This window comes from Furipterus horrens, unplaced genomic scaffold (genome assembly GCF_987537825.1).
Source record: "Furipterus horrens unplaced genomic scaffold, mFurHor1.1.pri manual_scaffold_3, whole genome shotgun sequence".
Taxonomy (NCBI): domain Eukaryota; kingdom Metazoa; phylum Chordata; class Mammalia; order Chiroptera; family Furipteridae; genus Furipterus; species Furipterus horrens.
In genome coordinates this window covers 55,421,149-55,437,994 of record NW_028327173.1, presented here as the reverse complement: position 1 = coordinate 55,437,994, position 16,846 = coordinate 55,421,149, and the positions used below count along the sequence as shown (strand labels likewise).

The 16,846-nt window shown below is 36.7% G+C and overlaps 1 protein-coding gene and 1 non-coding gene across 2 annotated transcripts in view; both read left to right on the top strand.

Annotated features, from left to right (window-relative positions):
- Positions 1-16,846, top strand: part of SLC44A5 (solute carrier family 44 member 5) — an 89,712-nt gene that overhangs the window by 18,561 nt on the left and 54,305 nt on the right. Inside the window, 1 exon segment of the mRNA XM_090268282.1 lies at positions 4,773-4,857. Coding sequence (XP_090124408.1) covers positions 4,773-4,857 — 85 coding nt within the window.
- On the top strand, positions 11,882-12,013 carry LOC150015113 (small nucleolar RNA SNORA63). Its single transcript, XR_016510257.1, has one exon. It is a non-coding gene; the product is annotated as a small nucleolar RNA SNORA63 (small nucleolar RNA).

Sequence of the window (16,846 nt, the reverse complement as noted above, 5' to 3'; positions counted from 1 at the left end):
CAACAGGAATGTGGGCAGGAAGCTTCAGTTCTCACTGACTGCTGACAATCACGTGGGCTTTTCTGTAGGACTGTCTTGTCTCAAGTCAAGTGACTTTGCCTAGAGCCAGTGATCTAAAAGAGAAAACAAAGAAACTGAAATGCTGCACATGACCTACTCTTAGAAGTCACCCAATGTCATTTCTGCCACATTCTATTCATTAGGAGCAACTCACTAAATCTAGTCCACCCTCAAAGGACAGGGAATTAAGCACCATTTTTTGAAGGAAAAATGTCAAATAATTAATGGACGTATATAAAAGTCACTACAGATGGTGATAAGCTGAATAATACTAAATGGGATTTAACTATAAGAAAGAACTCCATGTTAGCACATACCCCCAAAAAAATCAGGGAGAAAAGAAAGGACAATGTGAAACTTTGACAGTTTTAAGGGTGTGAATAAACATCTAAACTAGTGGCCCTCAACTGAAACAATATCACTGCCTAGAAGGTCTTTCAGAACATTTGAGTTGACTTTTTGATTGTCACAATGTTTGGGGGCACTCCTGGCACTTCGTGGATGGAAGCCAGGGAAGGTAGGTATCTTACAATTTCTGGAACACTTCTGTGCAACCAAGAATTGCCCCACTTCCTACCTGACTGTCTCATGTTCCGCTTATGTAGGCGACATGTTTTTTTCTTTTTTCTTTTAAATTTTTGTTTGTTTACTTTTCTATTACAGTTGTCCCACTTTTTTCCTCATTACTTCCTCCCATCCTGCCCACCCCCTCTCCCACAGTCAATCCCACCTCATTGTCCATGTCCATGGGTCATTTATACTCATGTAGGTGACATGTTTTTAAATAGTTGAACCTAGAACTTCTGTTTGAAAATTACAAATGTTATTTTTGCATAGTTTTAATAAATACCAAAAGAATATGAAGAAAGATTATACATTTTGTTGTAATTTATTAGAAAATTATATCATTGACAATAGCACTTGCATTATTTGAATCTCCTACACTATACACCTGTACCCTCTGCAATTATAGCTGCCACATTCAGTAATTCTATCTATAGGTGCAAGCATTTGACTTACTTCACTATGTCTTCTAGAGTAATCACATGTGAGCATTTACATATTTATATGCATACTGTTTAATTAAAAATTATTCTATTCTTATTTCTTATTTACATTATAGTTAGGGCATTTTGTTGATTTTTAAAAAGAAATTACTTGTTTGGGTGAGTTATGTTATATGTGCATATTATTTTGAGATTATAAAAGGAGCATTGTTAATATTTGTTATAAAAAAGGGTGTGTTGCATATAGTGGGGTTGGAGAAGGGCTGACATACAAAGCCATGGTGTTATGATACTATTAATCACCTTACATGTGAGACCTTGACATGTGTGGGGAAATATTCTGCAACAGCTCTGCCCAGGAGAAGCATAATGTGCATCACACGTGTAACTTAAATTTTCTAGTAACTCTACTTAAGGAAATTTTTTTAAAGCTGGAATTAACTTTAATAATATATTGTATTTAATTAACTATAACTAAATATTTTAATGTAATAAATATAAAATTATTGAAATATTTTTATTCATTTTTTGTCCATGCTCTCTTTAAAATCTGATGGGCATCTTGCAGTTATAACAGGTCTAAGTTCAGATAAGCCACACCTAAGCGCTCAGTGGCTATCTTATTAGATAACACAGTTCTAGAAGTTCCATGAATAGAAAAATTCCAAGAAAGGCGGTAAAGCGTGAGAGGTTCTCTAGTTTAATGTGAAAAGCCCCTTAGTTAACTAACGTTCACAGTAACCGTTGCTGCACACCTCCCTCTTCCTCCTTTCCCCCTGCTGTATTCCTCCAGTAGAGGTGGATGAGCCATAGACTTGATGGAGCAGGTGACAAAAACTGAATACCCTTGACCGAGGTGACTTGGCTGAACTGGCCCTTGCAGCTTTCAGATCAGAGACTTGGTGTCCAGCTCAAACACAGACCATCTGCAGCACGACGTCTGTGCCAGAGGCTGCGTGGAGACATGAACAGCAGCCAGTAAACACAGCCACCCGCCACAATTCAAAACTGCAGCATTCAGAAGGACCATTCCTCCCTTGACACTTCTATCTTGTCTCCCTCTCCTTTGTCCCCAGGCATCATACCCCTCCCAATCACTCTCCCTCTCTATCCAAGTACAAAGCTCTTCTTTTCAAATGACAAAGGCTCCAAAATTACCTGCGGCATCTTCTTTCCTAGCATATGTGTCCAACATACTGCTGATCCACGGGTAGCTGATATCCTTGTCTTTCCCACTGCTGACAAGCTCAGTCCTAACTGATCCTTCAGTGGGCAGCAGTATAGCTACTGGAGTCTAGTGTTCAAGCACGGGCCTCAGAGAGCAGCACACCTGACTTGCAGCCCTGTGTATTCCACTTCAAAGCTGTGTGATCTTGAGAAATAAATAAAACTCTGAGCTGCACTTACCTATAAAATTTAGTTATCTTATCTCATACGGTTATTGTGAGACTCAAATGAGACAATGGATTTAATACACTCAATATGGTACTTGACACATTGTGAACAATTAATAATAGTGTAATAGTACTAGTATACTATTTCCTCCATCCATAATTCTTCCCTAGTCCTGGACACCTGTCTAAATCCTAGGCATTTTTCAGTATTTCTCAGATCCCATTTCTTCACTCTTTTCTTTTTATGTGTTTCTTGAGAACTGTGGCATAAACTCTGCTGGGATTGACTTCTAGTACAGGATACATACCTGTCATGTCAAATCTTTGATTAATGGATGGATGATGCAAATGGAAAATAAAACAATACCAGACACTGGTGTTGCCCCCTTTCTCTTCCCTTCAGCGTCTATGAGGCCCTGTTAGCAGCTCTGACAGACAGTTTGACCTTCTCACTAACAAGCACGTCCCACCTGGCTCCTCTGCAGGTCCCAGCAGGATGGACTTAGTGCTGCCCCAGCAGTATCCTACTCATTAACATGCCCTTTATTGGCTTTACCTCTTCTCTGGCTCACTTTCCCCACTGAAGCTTTCTGGAATCACTTTCTAAATCAACTACCTCCATCAAAATCCTTGTCTCAGTGTCTGGTTTTGGTGAAACCCCGATAAGACAGGAACGAACATTTCCGAGTTCACATCGTATGTCCGGCATTCTGCCTTCATTGTCTTCTTTCATATTCTCAACATTCTTTTGAGGCTCGGTATTCTTTTACCCACTTTCCAGTAACAAATGAAAAAGCCAAGACTTTAAAGAATTGAGTGACTCATTCAGAGTCATAAATATATTAAGTAGCAAACCTAGCAATCCAAATGCTTAAGTGCCCATTTCTAAATTAATAATTGCATGGAGAAGCAATAAAACATTTCAGGATAAAGTTAAACATATTCCAAGAAGTAAATTCAGGTAAAATTAGATCTCTTTTTTGGTTTAGCCAAAATGTGGTGAACTAAGATTTAAAACAAAATCTAATAAAATAGTGTCTGGAGACATAGATGCTGAAAGCTTAGATGTCATTTAAATGCCATATTTATAGTCCACTTTCTTTATTCTGGGAAATAAAAATGGGAAGATGTGGCAGTGGGAGCTGCCCGAGTGAGTCAGAAGGTATTAGAAGATGAAACCAATTTGGTCTCTATGACACCAGAGAGAGAATGAGACAAAGGAGACTTTCCTGGGTTCTTAGATACTAAAAGGAAAGGATTGGGTGGATGAGAAAAATTATTGAAAAAATTTTCTCTAACATATTAAAATCCTCATTCAGAATTGATTTTCTTGTCTTCCCAAGTCACATTGTCCATGTATATAAGGGTTATTGAATTAAACCATAAACTCTCAAACCCAGTAAATGTGGGTAAGGAGACAGATGAGCAAATGTTAAAGGGAGCAAAAAACCAAGAGATATGTTTTCCGTATAGAAGGAAGTATTAGATGAACATATATTTCTTAGATTTTTAGAATCTATATTAAACAAATTGAAGAAGTTTGAAACATTCAGTTAGAATTAAGGAGTATTACCCAATTAGTTAATGCATGTTACTCTCTGTGGTTCTATAGTATAGCTGTCAAGTTTATAATTTTTGGAAATAAGAGTGATGAGTTTGTGTGAGGTAGAGCCTAGTATCTTCAGAGAAAATAGAACTGAGTCTTCAGTTTTCATGAAATTTGAGAACACTTGATATTTTTAGTAAGCTTTGATATTATCAGAGAAAATATACAGTAAATCTTTAGTGTTGTATTGCCTCTGAAAGAGCTACTGTTTATCTTTTTTAATGTCACATAAAATCACAAAAAGCAGTCAATTTGAATTAAGCATCATTTCTTTGAATTTTTAAGGGTTTTTACTTATGCACAACCCAAAAGAATTACATCATATTATTTACTGTAAACTTATTAGCTCTCCTATGAAGTCATTTAGTTTTGAGCCCTAGGAAAAATGACTTCTAGCCAAGCAAGCTTTTGTAGTGTGCCCTCTAATTCACATTTTAATAAATGTCATTTTCTAAGTACATTACCTCATGTTTTGGCTTTAATCCAGATGAATACTGAGAGAATAAGAGAAATGTGCCTTCTGACTGATTCATCCATATTTTATTTTACTTTTCATTAAGAAATTACTCTTTGGAGAAAATCAATAATCTTCTCTGACTGAGGGGAGAGGTTAGTGTGTTGCAGGGGTGCATTCTAATTTCTCAAGTCCAGCTGCTCTCAGCCAGCTGTTACTGATAATGTTCTTGTTCTTTATTGTTTCTGCAGCTTGGGTACATGGCGACCCCAGAAGAGTGGCTTATCCTACAGACAGCAAGGGCCACTTTTGTGGCCAGAAGGGTACCCCCAATGAGTGAGTATGCCCACCTTTGCCTTGTCTGATTTTACTGTTTAAGCTAGAACCTAAAAACCACTTTTACTGTAATCTCACTGGACTTCTCAACAAGATTGAAATGCATAAAAAAGGCTTCCTTCCCCCTTTCCTAGAAACAGCTTGTAAGCAGTTGGAGAGTTTCATACTTTATGACTTCAGAGAAGATATCATCGTCATGCAGCATTTTATTAGATTGCATGAAGATACTGATTAGTGGAAATTAATTATAATGGATGAATCGCATCAGTGATTTTATCAGAAGCCTTATTTTAAAGTGCCTCATGAAGTGGCTTTGGAAGGCTGAGTTCGGAGTAGCTGCTAAAAAGCTAGACATGACAGTCGTTACTTGTTTACCACAAGTAAATCATTCTGCTAAATCACTCCATCTTTCAAAGTGAGGAGCACACCCAGAAAGTCCTCAGTGGGTGGTAGACTTTTCAAGGCAACATGGCTTTGGCATACAGGGCCCCCCGCCCCAGTATCTGAAACCAGCAAAAGCGAAGGTTCCATCAAATTCCTTTCTAATGTTAATCATAACAGAAGTTTCCATTTCTGAAAATGAGGTTTTTATTTCTTTACTTTAAAAATAAAACAAAAACATAAATCTCACATTTTAAGAAAAATTTCCCTTCTTTCTCACTACTCCGTTTCTCTTGTCAGTATGTGGGGCTGTTACTAGGTCATAACCAATTCAGTTTCTCTAAAAGCTGGTACTGAATGGGTAAATACCAAAGCATGAACAGCCACTACCATTAACAACAGCAACTAAGGCTCAGAACACTTTTGGTTTGTTCCCTGCGTTGAATATCCATAACTGTGAAGCTTATTATTTCAGATACATTGATTTAAAAAAAAAAAAAGATTCAGGAAGAGGTTAACAAATTTCATGAAGTAGAATTTTTACTGGCAATCAAGAGAGAACAAAATTTGGGTTGGGGAGAAACCCCAGTCATGTCTGCTTGAGTTTATAATAGACAAATTGACTTTTACCAAAGGTCCTGTTTGTCTATTAGAGGTGAATGGACTAAATTCTGACATACAGTGGTAAATCTTATTTTAACCTCAGTAACTAAAATAATCCTAGACATTGACAACAAAATCTTTACATTTTGAAGGACAAATAGAGCACCAGGTAGTAAAAATTATACAAACCTTTTAAGTCTTTAGTTCTTTTAAATACGCTATTTTTAAAAGGGCCCTTGTAACAATAAGTTTTCCAGTCCTAAGCCAATGACCCACTTATTTCCAACAAACATACCATAGCATCAGTACATAAAGATTATTTAAAGATAATTCTAGCGTAATGCAAAAATATTCACTAAAGCATTATTTACAATAAAAATATGTGGACAATAGTAAATCAGGGCCTATTTAATGGAATATAAGACAGCCATAAAAATTATTTTTATATTTTCTAGAGTTGATTCTGTTGATTTTCCTTTATAGTTTCTGAATTTTGTATTATGACCATATTGGCCATTTTTTATCCTAAAAATAACACTTGCCCATATTTTTCTATTATTTTTAGTCTTTTTTTAAACATATTTCTAATTCATTTGGAATTTATTTTTGTATATAGAATAAAATATTTTCATTTCATTTTTTCCAGTTGCAGAATCAATTTTCTCAGAATACTTTGATAAATAATATACTCTTCCCCACTCCCTGATTTCTGATACCACAATTATCATATGATAAATTTACATATTGTATTTGTTTCTGAGCCATCTATGCTATTATGATATATATTTTTGAACTATTGATTGTTTTAGTTCTTAAAGTAAAAGTATATTAATTTGAAATGTTAACAAGGAAGTTACTTTAAAATATGCTTAGAGTTTTTAATAGTAAGTAAAAATATTTATTAAAAATCAGATTTCAATCATGAAAACAGTGTGGAACTATAATAGGACTAAGAAGAAAGAAATCTCATTATAAATATAAATTATAAATGTGATAAAGATGGGATTACAAGTCAGTAGCAAAAACGATGTATTATTAAGTAAATAATATTGCATTAACTCAAATGCTACTTATGAATATAAAATAATATTGGATATTTATCTCATACATTACAACAAATGTATACAAAAACACTGAAGATTTCCTAGATAAAAATATATGACCAAAAAAGTAACAGAAGAAAACATAGGAGTATATTTACAAACTTGTAAAGAAAATTTTTCTTTTCTTCTTTTTAAATTTAAATATGTTTTATTGATTATGCCATTACAGTTGTCCCAATTTCTTTTCCCCATGCTCCCCTCCACCCAGTGACCCGCCTCCCTCCAGTTGTCCCCCTCTTTTAGTCCATGTCCATTGGTTGTGCATATAGTTCTTCTCAACCTCTTCCTGTCTACTCCACTACCTCCTACTATGTTTAATTCTTGCATCATCTCCCTCCCTTTTCCCCCTTACCCCTCTCCATTGCCCTCTCCCCAATATGGTCCCCATATCTACAATTCTTTTTCCACACTTGTTGCCTATTTAGTTTGCCTTTGTTTCAGTTCCCTAGCTTCTGTTGTTGGTTGTTGTGATACAGTTTTCATTTTAATGTTCATAGTTTTGGTCCTCCTTCCTCTAAACCAGTCCCTTTAACATCTCATATAACAGTGGTTTGGATCTGACAAACTCCTTCAGTTTTACTTTGTCCTGGAAGCACTTTCTCTGCCCTTCTATCCTGAATTACAGTTTCACTGGATAGAGTATTCGTGGCTGTAGGTGTTTGATTTTCATTACTTTGAATATTTCTTTCTAGTCCCTTCTTGCCTGCAGGGTCTCCTTTGAGAAATCAGCTGATAGTCTAATTGGGACCCCTTTGTATGTAATTCTCTTTTTCTCTCTTGCTGCTCTTAAGATTCTCTCTTTATCTTTAAGTTTCGACAATTTGATTATAATGTGTCTTGAAGTGGTTTTCCCTGGGTCCAGTTTATTTGGAACTCTCTGTGCTTCCTGGACCTTTAAGTCTATTCCCTTCCCCAGGTTCAGGAAGTTCTGCTTCATTATTTGTTCACATAATTTTTCAATTTCTAGTTGTTCTTCACTTTCTGGCAATCCTATAATTCGAATGTTTGTTCACTTATAGCTGTCCCAGAGGTTTCCGAGCCTCTCCTCATATTCCTCACTTTCTGTTTCCTCTTTCTGCACTGGTCGACTGTTTGTTCCTTCCCCATGTTCTGATTTCTTGACTTGATCTCTGGTTTTTGTTTTCTCACCACTTGTTGTATGTGTTTTCATTCATTTCAGCAGGGCAAAGCCTTCATTCCTTCCCTGTCGTGTTCAATATCTTTTGTTAATTTTGTAAGCTGCCTTATGATTATAGCTCTAAACTAAGCCTCAGAAAGTTTTTCTATTTGTTCATCGTTTAATTCTTTTATCTGTTTTTTGGTTAGCTTCATAACTGGTATTTCAATCATTATTCCTGTCATTCTGACCAATTTCATTTACTTTTCCTTCTTGGACGGGGCTGTCACATCTCTTACGTTATCAGGTGCAATGCCCTGAGCACTAGTCATAACCTGTTAACCTTTTTCACCACACTTTGGCGTTTGTGTAGGGGCGGGGGTCCAAAATGGATTTCTGCCGTTACTCTCCGCTGAGAGATCGAGAGCCTCTTCCTCCATCACCACACCCACTGGGCCTCACAGTCTGAGGCAAAGGGGGTCTGCCTTCCCCCGCAGTAGAATCACGAGCAGATGGGTCTCTACTGCTGTTGGGACTGCTCACCTGCCATTTCTCGCAGTCCCTCCACTATCCCTGCTGCTACCATAGACAGCACAGCCCGACCTTTCTGTCCCAGGTTCACCCCTTCTACCTGTCTGGACGAGCACCACTGGTTTATAACTTTACACGTTGGACTTCCATGTAGTTTTATTTTCTGGAATTTCTAGTTATTTTTGGTTTTGAGGTAGTTGTATTCCTTCTTAGTTGTGGAGGGAGACAGAGAGTGTCACTCTAAGCCTCCATCTTGGTTGGAAGTCAAGAAACTTTTTCAGTATGACTCCAATGGAGAGATCATCCAGACAGAAATTCAACAAGAAAACATTTGAACTTAATCCATCAGAGCAGATAAACTTAACAGACCTTTACATAACATTCCTCCCAATAACAGCAGAATATAAATGTTTCTCAAATACACATGGAACATTTTCCAGGATAGATCACATGTTAGGTAACAAAACAAGTTTTAATAAATTTAAGAGAAATTGAAATTGGATCAAGCATCATTTTTTTATCAGAATGGTATGAAATTAGAAATCAATTACTGGAAGAAAACTAAACAATTCACCAATATGTGAAGCTTAAAAAAGCATGCTACTGAACAACCCATGGGTCAAAGAGGAAAGCAAAAGGGAAATCAAATTTGAAAAGAGTTTTATATATTTATTGAAAATGGAGACTTCCGGCCAAGATGGAGGCTTAGACGGACGCGCTAGGTCTCCCTCTACAACTAGAGAGGAATACAACTACTTCAAAACAAAGGATAACTAGAAATTCCAGAAAATAAAACTACACGGAAGCCCAACATATGAAGTTAGAGGGCAGCGCTGTTTGCGGTCGCACCTGGGACAGCAGCGTGGCGGCGAGGAATCCCATCTGCGGTCAAGCCCCTGGCGGTGCGCGACCCCGGCGAGGAATCCCGGCTGCAGTCAAGCCCCTGGCGGTGCGCGACCCCAGCGCTGGGGAAAGCAGCCACCGCATCGCCTTGAACAGTGAGGCCCAGGGGGGCGGGAAGACGGATCCCGGTCTCCTAGCTGAATAACTGTGTGAATCCATCTTGGACCCCCGCCCCCAAAGAAAGCGCCACAGGGCTGCGAAATAAGTCGCAGACAGGCGCCGGTCGCTGAATTGTGACGCGTACACAGGCACTGCCCCCTACAGCCGGCCCAAGAAAACAAAACACATCTTTCAAAATGAGGCAGACAACTATAGAAATCCCGGTGGCGCAGCTCACCAGGCAACAGATAGAGAACCTGACAGATGAACAGATAAGAAACCTGTCAGAGGCTCAGTTCTGGGCCATTGTTATCAGGTGGCTTACAGAATTCACAAAAGAGCAGGAAAAAGATAAGAAAGAAGCGAAAAACATTCATAACGAAAGGAACAAAACCACATACGAGACAGATGGTGAGGAAAAAAAATCCAGAGTTCATTTCAACAAACTGGAATATGGAGAAGGAACAAGCAGTCAACCAATGCAGAGAGAGGAAATGGGAAGCAACAATGAGAGGATCAGAAACCTCTGGGACAGCTATAAAAGGCCCAACATAAGAATCATTGGTTTGCCAGAGAGTGAGGAAGATGAACTAGAACTTGAAAAATTGAGTGAAAATATAATAAAGGAGAACTTCCCAGACTTGGGGAAAGAAATAGACTTGCAGGTCCAGGAAGCAAGGAGAGTTCCCAAGAGACTGGACCCAGGGAGAACCACTCCAAGGCACATTATAATCAAAATGTCAAAAATTAAAGATAAAGAGAGAATCTTAAAAGCAGCAAGAGAGAAGAAAAGAATTATGTACAAAGGGGTCCCAATTAGACTATCAGCTGACTTCTCAAGGGAGACCCTACAGGCAAGAAGGGACTGGCAAGAAATATTCAAAGTAATGAAAATCCAAAACCTACAACCACGAATACTCTATCCAGCGAAATTGTCATTCAGAATAGAAGGACAGAGAAAGTGTTTCCAGGACAAAATAAAACTGATAGAGTTCATTAGATCCAAACCACTGTTATATGAGATGTTAAAGGGACTGGTTTAAAAAAACAGAAGCTAGGGAGATGAAACAAAGGCAAACTAAACAGGCAACGAGAGTGGAAAAGGAACTGTGGGTACGGGAAGCATATTGGGGGGAGGTCAACAGGGAGGGGGAGTGGGGAGAGGGAGGGAGATGATATAGGAATTGGGGATCATGGTAGGAGGGAATGGAATAGACGGAGAGAGGTTGGGAGGAACTGTATGCACAACTAATGGACATAATCTAAAAGGGGGGGACAACTGGAGGGAGGGGGGCCACCGGGTGGAGGGGAGCAGAGGGAAGGGAAATTGGCACAAATGTAATATTTTAATCAATAAAACACATTAAATCTGAAAAAAGAAAATGGAAATACAACTTACCAAAATTTATGGGATATAGCAAAGAATTTCTAAGGAAAAGTTCATAGTGATAAATACTTATCTCAAGAAACAACACAATAACCTAACTTCACACCTCAAGAAGCTAGAAGAAAAAAAAACAAAACAAAAAACTAAGCCTGATTATTAGAAGAAAGGAAATAGTAAAGATCAGACTGGAAATAGAGACTAAAAGAAAAAAAAAAAAAGATCAATGAAACCAAGAGTGTTTTTTTTTTTTTTTTAAGTAAAATAGGCAAACCTAGACTTATTAAAAGAGAGAGAAAGAAAAGAGACATTACAACTTACCATGAAAATACAAAGGATCCTAAAAGAGTACTGTGAACAATTATGTGCCAATGAATTGGACAACCTAAAAGAAATGGATAAATTTAGAAATATACAACCTACAGAGACTGAATCATTAAGAAATTTAAAAAAAATCTGAGCAGATTGAGTGTAGTAATGAAAGTTCCCAACAAACAAAAGACCATGTTCAGATGGCTTCTCTGGTGAGTTCTACAAAACATTTAAAGAATACCAAGCCTTCTCAAACTCCTCCAAAAAATAGGAGAGGAGAGATCATTTCCGAACTTATTTTATAAGACTACTATTATCCTCATACCACAGCCACTATAAGGAGGTAAAATTGCAGGCCAATATTCCTAATGAATATACATGTAAAAATTCTCTACAAAAATATTATCAAAACAAATTTAGTAATACATCAAAATGATTATACACTATGATCAAGTGGGACTCATTCCAGGGATACAAGGATAGTTCAATATCCACAAATCAGTTATATACCACAATAACAAAATTAAGGTTAGAAATCATATGGGCATCTCAGAAGATGCAGAAAAATTACTTGACAAATTTCAGCATCCAAAGCAGGATTCAAACTACAATATAGCTGTTAAGTGCTATCTTGTCATTCCCCCTGCTCAAAATAAAGTTGTTTCTTAACTATACCTGTCTGCTATACTCCTGTAGCAGCCAGGGACGCTTGGTCTCATACATATCAAAAAAAAAAAAAAAAAAAAAATTCAGCATCCATTTGTTGATAAAAAGTCTCAACAAAGTGAGCATAGAGGAAACACCTCAACATAATAAGGGCCATATCTGAAAATCTGATAGCCAGCATCATGCTCAATGGTGAAGACCTCTTCTTCTAAGATTAAGAGCAAGACAAAGAGACTGAGTCTTGCCATTTTCACTCAATATAATACTTAAAGACATGGCCAGAACAAGTAGGCAGGAAAAAGAAATAAAAGGATTCAAGTTGGAAGGAAAGAAGTAAAACTGTCTCTCTACTTTCAGATAACATGATATTATATATAGAAAACCCTAAAGACTCCACCAAAAACCTCTTAGAACTAATTAATTCAGTAAAGTTTCAGGATATAAAATCAATACCTAAATTTCAGTTGCACTTTTATACACTAACATCAAGCTATCAGAAAGTGAAATTAAGTAAACAATTCCATTTATAACTGCATGCAAAAGAAGAAAATATTTAGGAATGAATTTAACCAGGGAGGTGAAAAATTTGTGCACTGAAAACTATAAAACATTGATGAAAGAAATGGAAGAGACACAAATAAATAAAAGGATGTGCCATGCTCATAGTTTGAAAGAATTAATATTTTAAGTGTTTATACTACTTAGAGCAATCTATTAATTCAATGCAATCCCTAACAATATGCCAATGATTTTTTTTTATAGAAATAGAAAAGAATCCTAAAAGTTGTATGGAACAATAATAACAAACCCTAAATAGCCAAAGAAATCTTAAGGAAGGGAAACAAAGCTGAAGACATCACAGTTTTAAAGTGTATTACAAAGCTACAGTAATCAAAACAGTATGGGATTGGCATGAAAACAGACACATAGTTTGGTGGAATAGAGAGCCCAGAAATATATCCATACATATAAGGTCAATTAATTTTCAACAAAGAAACTAATAATATACAAAAAGGAAAGGATAGTCTCTTCAATAAATGATACGGGGAAAACTATTTACATGCAAGGATAAAATTGGACTCTTTATACTATATAAAACAAAAAACAAAAACAAAACAAAACCTCCAAATGGATTACAGATTGAATATAAGACCTGAAAACATAGGAGGGAAATTCCTTGGCATTGGTCTGGGCTTTGGATCTGACACCAAAAGCAAAGGCAAATCAAAAATAAACAAGTGGGACTACATTAAATTGAAAAGCTTCTGCACAGCAAAAGAAACCATTAACAAAATTAAGAAGCAACCTACTCAATGAAAGTACTTGCAAACTATGTATCTGATGAGTGGTTAATATAAAATGTATGAACAACTCATACAACTCAATAACAAAATTAAAACAAAGCAATCTGATTAAAAATGGGCAGTAGAACCGAATAAACATTTTTCCAAAGAAAACGTAAAGATGACCAATAACTACATGTAGATGCACTCAAAATCACTAATTATCAGAGAAAAGGGAATAAAAACCACGATAAGGGGTCACCTCACACTTATTAGAATAGCTATCACCAAAAAGACAGAAGACAAGTGCTGGCAAGGATGTGCACAGAAGAGAGAACCCCTGTGCACTGTTGGTGGGAATGTAAATTGGTGCGACCACTATGGAAATAATATGGAGGTTCCTATAAAAATTAAAAACAGAACTAACATATAATCCAATATTTCCACATCTGGTTTTATATCCAAAGGAACTGAAATTGCTATCTTGAAGAGATATCTGCACCTCCATGTCCATTGCACCATTATTTAAAGTAGTCAAGATATGGAAACAACCTAGGTGTCCACCAATGGATAAATGGATAAAGAAACTGTTATATATAATAGACCATTGGTTAGCCATAAAAAGTAAGGAAATCCTTTCATTTGTGACAACATGGATGGACCTTGATTGTATTATGCTAAGTGAAACAAGTCAGAGAAAGACAAATACTGTATTATCTCACTTGTATATATAGGATCTAAAAAAACAAAAACTGAACCCACAGAAACCGGGAACAGGCTGGTGACTGACATGTGCAGGGGTGAAGCACGTGGTCAGTGGATTTAGGTGGTGAAAAGGTAAAACCTTTCAGTTATAAATTTTAGGGCTGTCATGTATAGCATGGTGACTGTAGTTAATGAGCTGTTTTGTATGTTTGAAAGTTGCTAAGAGAGTAGATGCTAAAAGTTCTCACCACAATAAAAAATTGTAATTTATGAAAAAGTAAATGTTAACTAAACTTATTGTGGTAATCATTTTCCTAAAGATGTATATCAAATCATTATGTTATATATCTTAAACTGATGCAATGTTATATGTCAATTGCATCTCAATAAAACTGGAAAAATTGAATTAGGAACTAGATAATAAAAAAGAAATCGTGGAATTCAGTCTAGTGTGCTTGGTGCAGTATGCTACTTTAAGAATAAAGTGTAATTCTCACAATCCCACCTGAAGCATTACACTCACCCCCACTATCTGTTTTCCTCATTACTTTCTGGCACAAAACTGATTTATTGTCTTGGATTTTTATCCACTATATGAATTATCCTGATTGTAAATTTGTTAACTTGTTTATCTCCCTCTGCTAGAGCCAACTTTTTTCTTTTTTTTCTTTTTTTTTTGAGATCAGGGACTTTCTCTGTCTTTTTTGCTTTTTGTATCCTCAACCTCTACAACATTGGCATTATAGTAGGTGCTCATTAAATTTATTGTTAAGTGAATGAAGTGCAAAGTATAGCACAGATGAGAGAGAGCTTTGCTCCCAAGGTGGAGCTCAGTGTAACAATCTAACCAAATTCTCATAACAATTCTAAGTGTTATTTTTAGAAAATTAGGAAACTGAAATTCATAAAGGTTAAAGTACTTGTTCAGGTTCAGCTGATTACTTAGTGGCCAAAGCAGCATGTTCTAACCCCAAATCCTGTGCTCTGTAGCATGCACATTGATAGAGTTACAGTGAAATTAGTTTTCCATGTTACATGTTTAATCCAGTCCTAAAGATCTTGAACATAAACTGGTAAAAAAGTATCATTAAGTAAAAACAAGCAAATAAATAAATAAATGTGTGTGTATATGTTTCCATTCCAAAATGCAATGCATTTTTATGAGGATGTGTAAGCAATTTAGGCACCCCAAAAGATTTAGTCCAGAAAATACTTGTGAAACTGTAACAATTATTTGTTCTTGTTAGTGCCCTGATGTACTTAAGGCAACCTTTGACTCCCAAAGGCATTTGTACCTGAGCTTAAAGCCCGTGTTTAGAGATGGTGTGATAGCATTGCAGATGTAGAGTTTGGTCACATTTCGCTTTGTTTTTCCATGCCTAACCAAAAGCACATAGGAGAAACCCTGGGAGTTTTCTAAAATGTCAAAATGGATAAAACAGAGCCCTCAAGAGAAAGAGGGGAGTGCTTTGTTGACCTGTAACTTTCTTCTGCCTTTTGAGTTTCAGGGAATTTATTCATGATACTTTTGGTATGGTCCTTTTCTTTGGGATGTCCATTAAAAAGAGAACTCGGTTGATTTTGATGCCACCTTCTGGCAGCTACAAAAACTTCAGCTTAAAAACCTTGTGTTAAAACAACTTTGAACACGGTTCTAATGAGGCACAATTACCCAGTAAGAGCTCTTAAGATAGGGAAACGGAAAGATGAAGAGGGCAAAGCTTTTCCATTTAGGTTTTTACATCAGTTTGGCATGTAAGTGAAGCAGCATTTCCAATCTTCCTAAAGAAAGAGGAACCAGGTCTCTTGTGTGACTTTTCTCCGCTGCTGTGTTGCTAAGTCAGTTTTCCAGGGAGGACTCTATCCTTTTCGGGGTGATCTGCTTTGCTGGTTGTCAGATTTCACTACAGCATGAACTGGTGGGAAACTGGGTGTCAGGCATCGGTTTTCAAAGCACCACAGAAGCCCTTGCTGTCCCCAGAAGGTTCATTCAACAAAAGAAGGCTCTCTTGTGCCTATTTTGCCTGGATGCTAGAATTCCAAGTGCACATGTACAGGAGAAGCACAGAGATGTTGATTTACACTGTAGATCTATATATAAACTTTCAATTAATCTTCTCATTTTTGGTCAGATTTCTGTTAACTCTGAGTCCAACATATCTCATAATTTCTAATAGGCAAAACCATGTCCCCCTCTTTTCCGTAGTCACTGCAGTGCATCCATCACTCAACACACTCTCACACACTTTCTATCTTCTCACACTTGTTAAACTGTCTTGTGTGATTGTGAGCAGACCCCATCCTCCTCATCCTCAGCTGAAATAGTAAGGTTTATTCCTTCCTAAAACTTTATCCTTATATTTCCTTCAGTCTCAGGGAAGAAGAAAGATCAGCTGAAGTGCATGGTAGGTTATCTTAAACAAGCAGTTTGCATTTGCTTCTATTTTGCTGTTTCTGGGTGGAAATATAATTCAAGTTAAATAATGAATTACTTTCTCAGTCACTCCACAGAATTGCTCAGCTCCAACCATCACCATCTACTTTGTACCTAAGGAATCTGAGGGCCACTGATGTTTAAGGATATCAGTAAGACTATAACAGAATACAAATTTATGCTGGAAAACTAAGAATTTTAAGGATTCTAAGATTTTGAAAAAAGTTTTTGTGGAATTTGCCTCATTCATTCTACATTTGGTAACTACCTAGAATGAGCCAAGTGCTAGGCTAATATGATTAAGATATAAACCTTACCCTTGAGGATAACATAATCTGGTGAATAACTTGAGTTTATGTAGCATTTTGCAGGTTATAAATCAATTTTATCTATGGGGGCTGTTGACACTTACTGATTTACCATTCACAGTTTTAACTACTCCTAAGAGACCCCAGTGATTGATGACAT